Source organism: Balaenoptera ricei, chromosome 2, assembly GCF_028023285.1.
Source record: "Balaenoptera ricei isolate mBalRic1 chromosome 2, mBalRic1.hap2, whole genome shotgun sequence".
NCBI lineage: Eukaryota > Metazoa > Chordata > Mammalia > Artiodactyla > Balaenopteridae > Balaenoptera > Balaenoptera ricei.
This window is the reverse complement of record NC_082640.1, coordinates 37,925,225-37,935,580: the sequence shown is the minus strand read 5'-3', so window position 1 is coordinate 37,935,580 and position 10,356 is coordinate 37,925,225. Positions and strand designations below refer to the sequence as shown.

The 10,356-nt window shown below is 47.3% G+C and overlaps 1 protein-coding gene across 1 annotated transcript; it reads left to right on the top strand.

Annotated features, from left to right (window-relative positions):
• Positions 1-693: 693 nt before the first annotated feature.
• On the top strand, positions 694-7,507 carry NGRN (neugrin, neurite outgrowth associated). The gene is made up of 3 exons (XM_059912465.1): positions 694-912; positions 1,304-1,414; positions 6,410-7,507. The coding sequence occupies exons 1-3, from the start codon at positions 749-751 to the stop codon at positions 7,023-7,025; spliced, it is 891 nt and encodes a 296-aa protein (XP_059768448.1). The 5' UTR covers positions 694-748; the 3' UTR covers positions 7,026-7,507.
• The last annotated feature ends 2,849 nt before the right edge of the window (positions 7,508-10,356 follow it).

Here is a 10,356-nt window from a genome sequence, read left to right as displayed (position 1 = left end):
ATGTAGGAAGGAAGCCCAGAACTCAAGCTGTCCTGGAGAACCCACTCAGGTTTCCAAAAGGGCAAAGCGTCTTCAATCTTTGCTAACTCAAAGACTGCCACCAAGCTTCAGTGTGAAAAGCCCTGGCCAGGAACCCTGTTTGCATAAGGCAAAACACAAAGACACCAAGAATTCCTCAATACCCTAAGATTATTTTCGGATGGGTAAAGACTAAAAGATGAAAAGGAGCCAGGGCCGGCCATGTGCTCATCTCCGTCCTTCAAACCTTAGCCTGGATTTACCGCTAATGGTGAGTCTGAACCCTGGGTGCGGCCCGGGGCTGGAGGTTATCCCGGCGACAAAAAGTCCCTTTCCCAGAGGAGCCGAGTTCCCACGGCACGGAGCTTTCGCCATCAGAGAACCGCCGAGGGGACGTCCTGACAGCCGCTGTGGCGGAGACAGGCCGGCCTGGGCAGCCGTTGGGGCAGAGGGGCGGCTCTTGGCAACTGAACTCGTCTTTTTATTAAAGTTTATGCTGTTTTGCAGGAGCGTCCTCTACCTCATACCCGCCTCCGAGTTTCAGAGAGGCCTGCTCTGTAATTACAACGGGTAAGGGTGGGTGGCAGAGCAGTTCAAGCCCAGAAGCCACGCCCCCAGACGGAAGCGGAAAAGACGCGCCTGCCCCTCAGCTTCCCGCCCAATTCCGGTCCCGCCCCGCGGCTTCAGGCGCTACCGTGTTGGGGGCGGGGGAGGGCTTTTTCTCGTCGACATGGCGCTTGCTCTGAACTCCTTGCTGGGCAGGGGTGTCCGTGCAGCGGTCGCTCGCTGTGGGTTTGCCACCCGGGGCGTGGCGATCCCGGGATCTGTCGGCCGTGAGCCGGACCCCGATTCCGACTGGGAGCCGGAGGAGCGGGAGCTGCAGGAGGTGGAGAGGTACCGGCTCCTTCCCGGGCCCTCAGCCTGAAGCAGGGCCTCGGGCCTGGGCGCCCAGGCCGCGCCCCCTTGGCGCCGGGCGTCCTGCGGCGGCCCTTATTTCTCACCCGTTGTCAGGGGCACAGGGGCAGCTGTTAGCTCCTTTGGGACCACGAGTCCCTTCACCAAGGACGTATTTCATCACCCATTTAAAGAATTCGGCAACAGCTTATGGGCTGTTGTTCTTGGTGTTAGATTTCTGGGGCGGTGTTCAGAGCAGGTCTAGGCTGACAGACATGGCCAGGTTGTCCTTGCAAAGAGAAGCGGGCTGGGCGCTCTGACTTAGCCCAAGGCTCTTAAACCACCCATCTGGCTTCCACGCATGGCTTCTGCCCTTGGTTCTCTCTCTCAGCGCCCTGAAACGACAGAGAAAAGCTATCCGGTTCCAGAAAATTCGGAAGCAAATGGAGGCGCCAGGTTCCCCGCCCAGGACCCTGACGTGGGAAGCCATGGAGCAGATCCGGTAAGACTGTTGGCAGTTAGGATCTGCTGTGATGAGAAGTGAAGGATACTAGGGCTTAGAACTTAGAACGTTGTTTTTGTATTTTTTGCTTTTTATCTTTCAAGATTTCTAACAGAAAAGTCAAGTAATAAGATAAACGTCGATGAGCCCATCTAGATGTAATGGTTTTTAACGTTATGAGACGGTTCATTTTTTGCTGAAATTTTTAAATAGTAAGTTACAGGCGTCACAACATTTAACGCGTATATAGTAAGTAGATCATGACGTTCTTGATCTAAGGACCAGGGATGGAGCTTCCATGGTTACGTTGCTCTGAAGAGAGGATCCGTATCTTAGAAAAGAGATCCTCTTTTAAATTTTAAGTTTTTTGTTTTGAATAGATAATACATATGGCTCAAAATTAGAACAGTATAACAGGGCATACGCATTGAGAGAGGTTAATCCCCCCTAGTCTCCTATGGATACTATTTTTAATAGTTTTTTGTGTCATTTTCTAGGTTTCCTTATGCAAATAGAAGCAAGCACGTATGAATACAGAATTTTATTTTCACTTCTATAATCACAAACAGTAGAATACTATAAATGCTGTTCTATACTTTGTTTTGTTCACTTAATATATTCTGAAGCTCTTTTCACTTCCCAAGAGAGAGCTCCTCATTCTTTTTTGTAGATGCTTAGTAAACTGTAGTTTATTTTACCAGTTTTTTATGGTGGGCACTTGAATTGTTTCCACTCACTTGCTGTAACAAATAGTGCTCCAGTGCATAGCTTTGTATACTCTAAATATCTGCCAGAAGTATTTACACTTACATAAATGTATGTGTTGCATACATTCCTAGAAGTAGGGCTGCAACTGAACCGAAGGGCAAATGGACTTGCATTTTGATAAATATTGCTAAATAGTCCTTTGTAGGTCATGTTCCTTTTTCCATTCCCATCAGAATAACTCTGGAATTGAAACTTAGAATAAAGGGGGTTTTATAGAGCTGATCAAGATTCTATGAGCCTGTAGCATCTCTCCCCTGTCAGCTTCCTCTTCTATCTTGAACACCAGCCTTTTCAACCCTTCCATCTTCCCACCTGTCACCTCCCCTTTTGTGATCAATATCTTTTTATTTCAGAGAAAAAACAGGCTATTAGGTAAGAACTGTTTAAAGCTTTTTGGTCTCCTCCTTACCTTCCACTCTCAATCTTGTGCTCTGTTCACACCTCTGGGGAAGTGGTAGTCCTTCACTTGTTTAGGACCAGTTCTCTGGGTGCTCTAGGTCAAGTCCCTACCTAATTTCTCAGGGACCTACATCTGTCAACTTAAGGTTGTCCATGTTGTGTGCCGGTCTCAGTCTGTCAATAACCAGTGTTGTGGCTGAGCCAGCCCTTGTGGTTCTTAAGACTGCAAGATGCCCTTCAGCAATAACCATCAGGAAACTGCTGGGTGTAGGGGGGTGGGGGGGGAGGGTTATTACTTACAGGACCTGGAAATTATATGGCACACCTGAGGCCACACAGCGAGGTCATGGGTAGAGAGAGGTGCAAGGGCCTGGGGTTCTGCTTTTATTGGGGTTAAGGGTGGGGGCCTAGGGTTTTGAGGGCTCACTCTTTATTGGTGAATTTAACAGGAATTGTTTTTAATTTTTAAATTTTATTTTAAATGATTTATTTATTTATTTTGGCTGTGCCAGGTGTTCGTTGCGGCATGCGGGATCTTTAGTTGCCGCATGCAGGGTTTTTTTTTTTTAAGTTGCGGCACACGGGATCTTTAGTTGCGGCATGCAAACTCTTAGTTGCGGCATGTGGGATCGAGTTCCCTGACCAGGGATCAAACCTGGGCCCCCTGCATTGGGAGCATGGAGTCTTAGCCACTGGACCGCCAGGGAAGTCCCTTAACAGGAATTTAAAGCGCAAGAAGAGAAAAAGCAAGTGGCCCAAGTGGTTAGTTATTGAAGCCAACCATAATCTCTAAAACAAACGCGCCAATGGAGGGATGGGGGGAAGCCTGGCTTTTTATATAGTTGTGTGGCTGGCAGTGTGTTTATTGGAGATAGCCATCTTTGAAGTGCATGCCTTGGCAAGCAAAGCTTAAGTCAGTCACTTGGATTACAAAGAAAAGGAAACCCAGCTGTCAAGGCTATACTACACTCCCTCGTCCTTTAGTTCCCTGCTGGCTCCCTGGCTCCCTACCCACATTTTTGCTTGTTTCATCACAACAATGAAACTATTATCCACGAATCTACCAGTGACTTCCTCAGTGCTAGGCATAACTGACACGCAAGGCTTTAGCCTGACTGACATTTCTGCAGCATTTGACCTTGTCTGCATTCTTGAAATTCTCCCTTGACCCAGGCTACCACTCACTTCTATTTCTAGGACTGGTTTTCTGTTTCCTCCCTGGGCTCCCCGTCTTCCTCCTGTATCTTAATTATTGTAGTTTTTAGAGTTGTGTCCTTGGTCGTTTATCTCACTCTGCATATTTTCCTGCCTAATGCCAGCGACTTGCATGGCTTCAACCACTCCTGCTATTGGCTTATGACTTCCAGATCTATCATGTCCAGTCCATGTTTTTCTTCTGAACTCTATATAGTCAACTGTGCACTAGATATCGCTGTTTGGCTATCACACAGGTTCCTCAAACTCAACATGTACAAAATAGAATTCATCATTATTCCCTGACAATTTCATTCTGCTCCTATTTTTGCTAAAACCCCAAATGGTCCCACCAATCACCCACTCTAAAGATACTGAATCTTGGGACTTCCCTGGTGGCGCAGTGGTTGGGAGTCCGCCTGCCAATGCAGGGGACACGGGTTCGAGCCCTGGTCCGGGAGGATCCCACATGCCGCGGAGCAACAAAGCCTGTGTGCCACAACTACTGAGCCTGCGCTCTAGAGCCTGTGAGCCACAACTGCTGAGCCCGCATGCCACAACTACTGAAGCCCGTGTGCCTGGAGCCCGTGCTCCGCAACAAGAGGGGCCACCACAATGAGAGGCCCGCGCACTGCAACGAGGAGTGGCCCCCGCTCGCCGCAACTAAAGAAAGCCTGTGCAGCAACAAAGACCCAGCGCAGCCAAAAATAAATAAATTAATTAATTAACTAAAAAAAAAGATGCTGAATCTCAGCCTATTTCTTCGCCCAATATTTAGTTCCTTACCAAGTGTAACCACTTGGCCTTCCTAAAATATTTCTCAAGTCTCTTTCCTCCTCTGCTCTCATTGCCACTGTCTCGGTTCAGACTGCCTGGATTACTGTGACAGCCTCTTGCCTGATCTTTCCATCTCTAGTCTTGCACTGAGAAACTACTGTTACTGAACCAGGTTCATTTGCCTGATACACAGCAAGCCATTGCTGAGACCCCGAGGTTTGCAGTAGAGAAAAGGTTTATTCACAGGCAGCCAAGCAAGGAGATGGGAGAACAAGTCTCAAATCTGCCTCCTTGAAGGAAGAGGCTTAGGATATTTATGGGGTAAAGAAGCAGGGTGGTCTGAGGCTTCGGGAAAGGTGATTAAATGTTAGAAAAAGGTGAAGTAATTGGTGCTCTGCACAGGGGTATCTGAGTTACCTGGTCTTCATGGGATGCATGTTCAGAAAATGGTGGGCAGCATTAGCATGATCTGAGGATGGAGTTTTGGGCCCTTGACATTGAAAGGTCACCCATTCGACACCTGTACAGGCCCAGCTGAATGGTCAGTGGTCTCAACTAGTTTGAACTGGGCAAAACTAGCCCCCTGTTCCTGAACAACAACTTAAGCAACTGTTACCAGAGCAACCCATGGTCAGAGGTGTTATCTATAGGGGGCAGTTAAAGGAGTCTTGTGATATATTGTCTAGGCTATGTGAAGCTTGGAGGGTATGCAGTTTGCATGAACAATTAAAGCAAGCTTGGTCAGTGAAGGCAGGTTACAGGTTATTATTCATTAAGCAGGTTATAGTTCAGGGAATCTAATTGATGACTGCCCTCTTTCACTACCACTGGATTGAGCTTCAAAATGAAAATTTGCTCATGGCATTCTGCTCCTTAAAATCCTTCCTTGGGCTTCCCTGGTGGCGCAGTGGTTGAGAATCCGCCTGCCAATGCAGGGGACACGGGTTCGAGCCCTGGTCTGGGAAGATCCCACATGCCGCGGAGCAACTAGGCCCGTGAGCCACAACTACTGAGCCTGCGCGTCTGGAGCCTGTGCTCCACAACAAGAGAGGCCGCGATAGTGAGAGGCCCGCGCACCGTGATGAAGAGTGGCCCCCACTTGCCGCAACTAGAGAAAGCCCTGGCACAGAAACGAAGACCCAACACAGCCATAAATAAATTTAAAAAAAAAAAAAAAAAAAAAAATCCTTCCTTGGTTCACTGTTGCTTTGGGATAGACTCCAGAATCCCTAAGCATGACGTGATCTTGCTCCTGCTCCCACTGTCACACAGATTGAGCTGTTCCCAACAAAGGTGATGTGCTTCTTTGTGTTTCACCTGCTGCTCACTCTACCATCAGTACCTTTGACCTTTTCTTCCTCTCCTCCCCTCTGCCAGCTTATGACAACTTCTCATCTTTTCAGACCAGCTCTAGCGTGGACTTCCTGAAGCAATTCCTGGGCCACCCTGCAAATGTGGTGATAGCCTGTCCCTGCCTCTCCCTCCCCGGTGCTCTCACAGCATCCTCTGCTGGGATATTTCTCATAGTGTTTTTGTATGTTACTGTATCTGTCTCCACCACCAGACTGTATGTTCTTTGAAGGGAAAGACAGTCGTCATGCATCCCCAGGATCTAACTGGGGCCTGCCGTGCAGTGAGAGGAATTCAGTTGATATGAAATGAAATGACTAAAAGTAGTTGGGTGTTGCTGTTAGCACACAGGAATGGACCGCAGCCATTTAGTGGCACAAGATAAACACTGCGTTTACAGTTTTTCCAAGCCCTCTTCTTTTCATGTATTTATCACTAGTATTATCAGTTAACTGTTCTGATAGGAGACTTCTTCACAGATTGAAAACCTGCTTCTTTTTTTCATAGGTATTTACACAGGGAATTTGCAGAGTCCTGGTCCGTTCCCAGATTGGCTGAAGGCTTTGATGTCAGCACTGATGTGATCCGAAGGGTTTTAAAAAGCAAGTTTGTGCCCACATTGGAGCAGAAACTGAAGCAGGATCAAAAAGTCCTTAAGAAAATTGGGCTTGCCCGCTCGCTCCAGCAGCTCCCAGGCTCTGGGGATACCTCAGCACCGCTTTCTGCAAGCCATTCTGTATCGGGCTCTTTGCTGATGCCAGGGGATGAAGCCTCATCCAAAGGCCATGGTCACAGCACAGCTTTGAAAGTGACAGAATTGAACACTCACAGAACAAATACACCAAGGAGACAGAAGGAAAGGAATAAAGGAATCCAGGGACTGGAGGAGGAGAAGAGCTTTGTGCCTGTTGCTGCAGCCCTCGGTCATCCAAGAGAGCTGCAGAAGTTCTCCACCAGTGACTGTGGGGACACCAGAGGAACTGACAGTGATGGATTGCCAAGTGACAAGAAGCTGGCAGAGTTGAAGGCAGGGGAGCCAGGTGACCAGAACTTTAGCAACAAAGTCGTGCAGAGGGGACGAGAGTTCTTTGACAGCAATGGGAACTTCCTGTACAGAATTTGAGCTGGAGCCTGGCTTGTGGAAATGCCACATGAAACACAGCTGGGCAAGTATATTTGGTTCTGCCTGGATTTCTGTGTGTGGATTATCCACCTTGGAATGGGGGGTAGTGATGAGCCTGGAATGTGGGATGAAAGAGTTTCTTGGATTTGAATCTGACAAAGGGCAGAGAACTTCACAGGGTAGTTATGTGTGGGAGCGGGGTGAGTGACTGGGTAGATTCCAGCCTCCTGCAGCACTGCTCCTCCTCTGACCCACGTGGATCTTCAGGACTCACCCTTCTTGCTTGGGCTCTCTGTATGTTGAAACCAGCCTGTATTGCATGTGTTGTTACAAGTTGCTGTGATACTTGCAGTATGTTTGGGAGGAAATTAAAAGTTTGTCTTCTCACCTCATTTACTTCTTGATTAATGAATACTAACAGTTCTGGAACTGCTTAGTCAGTTATCTTCATTATGTGCAAAATAAAGTAAAATGTAGCAGTCTGTGTTGATTGATGCTCTCTGGGATTGGGAGGGTTTACCTGTGAAGGGAAGGGAAGAGGCAAAGGGTCCCTTGTCTAAATATTGGGAGAGAGATGGGGCCAGAGGAATCCCTAATAAAGGGCTCTGTGCCTATCAGCCCTGCTCAGTGATGGACTTTGACAGCCAAAAACTGGACATTAGGCCTTCCCTAAACACCCAGTCTAAAGCAGCTCCTCTTTCAGTTGCTAGGGCTCTAAAACAAAATGGGGGTGTGGGGATTTGACCAAACAAAATGCAAAGCAGGCAAAGGCTTTACAGGCTCTCAACGTAACCTCCAGCCACTTCCAAAAGCTTAAGTAGTATCTTATTGTACAGCTTTAATCAGATTTTTACAAGGGTGTTGTGATTTAGGCAAGAATAGATAATAGATCCCTTTTACAAATATGGTCTTGGGACTTCCCTGGTGGCGCAGTGGTTAAGACTCCGTGCTCCCAATGCAGGGGGCCCGGGGTTCCATCCCTGGTCAGGGAACTAGATCCCACATGCATGCCGCAACTAAGGAGCCGGCGAGCCACAACTAAGACCCGGTGCAACCAAATAAATACATGAAAGTAAATAAATACATGAAAAAAACCCCAAATATGGTCTCAAAGGTTTTTGGATATGCCCAAGGTCACATAGCTGCAAGTGAGTGACAGCAGTGGGACTTGAACCCAGGTCTGATTCCTAATTCAAGGCTTCAAAAATTCCAGGAATCTATCACTGCCTGGCATAATTTCTGTTAATTCACTGATTCTTTTAGAAATACTTTATTAATATCAGAAAGTGATTATCAAAAGACAAATGGAGACATATTCAAGCAACATAGGAGTCCAATGACAGTTCTCAACAATGTCTCATTTTAACAATTTACCAGCAAAAATTGGCTGTTCAGAATTTAAATACATGCAGGATGTTTTTCTAATGAAAACATTGATATTCCAACCCTGTCACTGACAGCCTGGTCATGTGTCTTGTTGCTATTGCAAATGTCATTCATGGCAATTATAATATCACTGTACTGTTAACTTGAGCATCTGTTCAGTAGAAATGGGCAAGGCCCTATCACATGCCAGTCAAAGTTAGGGAATCCAGCTTCTGGTAATAGAGCAGTGGACAGATAAGGCCCTTGTTCTCACTGCTCTGTCACTATCATGTAACTTATAATAAAAACGTCAATATAATTATGATTTTTAAAAGGGTAATTTGCCATTAGAACCTTAGAGGAGGGACTTCCCTGGTGGTGCAGTGGTTAAGAATCTGCCTGCCAATGCAGGGGCCACGGGTTTGATCCCTCGTCCTGGAAGATCCCACAAAAGCTGCAGAGCAACTAAGCCCGTGCAGCACAACGACTGAGCCCACGTGCCTAGAGCCCGTGCTCCGCAACAAAGAGAACCCACCGCAATGAGAAGCCCGCGCACCGCAATGAAGTGTAGCCCGCGCTCGTCGCAACTAGAGAAAGCCTGCGCGCAGCAACGAAGACCCAATGCAGCCAAAAATAAAATAAATTTATTTAAAAAAAAATAACTTAGAGGAGCAAGATGCTATTTGAGTGCTTAAATATGCATTTCTAACTCCTGCAAATCATTTGTGCCCTTTCCCCAGGGGACTATGAAAAATTAGAAGCTTTTATTGCTAGCCTGGATATGTTTTCCATTTACCTCATCCACCACCATCCTAATGCTCACTAGCTTAAATCTTTTGTTTCCATTCTTGTAAATGCTAATCTAAGGCTTTTGCACTTACTAGTTCTTTGTCCCCAGATTTTCACTTGGCTGGGTCCTTGCCATTCAGGCCTCAGGTCAAATGTTACTTTCTTAGGCCTTTTCACCCTAGTCTAAAACAGCTCCCTTCATGTTCTATCACCACACCCTGTTTAATTTTCCCTAGTATTTGAAATGTATTACTAATGCATTATTTGTCATCACCCACCTTGCCCCATTAGAAGGTAGATCCCATAAGGGTAGGAGACCTGTAGGTAGGAGACCTGTTCATTGCTGTAGTTCCACTCCCAACATAGATTTCTTTTTTTCTGCCTTTTCTTTTTCGGCTCTGCCATGCAGCAGGCAGGATCTTAGTTCCCCCACCAGGGATCGAACCTGTGCCCCCTGTAGTGGAAGTGCGGAGTCTTAACCACTGAACCGCCAGGGAATTCCCCCAACATAGATTTCAATATTGGTTGAGTGAATGAAGAAATGGCTGGGAAACCTTATACCAATCAGCCAATCCACAATGGCAGAAAGCCCGGCCTTTTACCTTTGCCAGCCTGTGCATCCAGATCTCAACCAAGAAGGCCTAAACTTCCTGCAGGTTGACCTGTTCCTGCTCTATGCTGACACTGTGTCTCAGATCCTAACCCACTGGCATTGAGGAGTTTGGGGAAATTGTCCCCTTCTCCCCGGCCCCCCACTGCCCCATCCCAAGCAGGGAGGCTGGACAGGTGAATGGGGACTCAGCCTGTGTTCCATTGGGTGGGGGTCATAGGACTCCATGGTGCCCTATTCCCAGGCAGTCCTGTTTCATGACACAGCAAAGGACTTTGACATCACACTGGATGGGGTGGAAATTTGGGGGTGCAGGTGCAGCATCTGGTGGAGGAGGCAACAGATATCAAGACTGCTCAAGCTGGAATAAAAGCAACTGTGGGTGAAATGGGCACCTCACAGCAACTTGGGGCCAAACTCAAGAGGCTGGCAAACTGTACGACAGAAGGGACTTAAATCCCTGCAACATGGCGGGTGTATATGTCACTCATCTGTGAAGGGCAGCTTCTACCTTTCTGTGCAGCCAAGATTTGATCTAAGGGGAGGGGGTGAGAGGAAGCTCAGTAA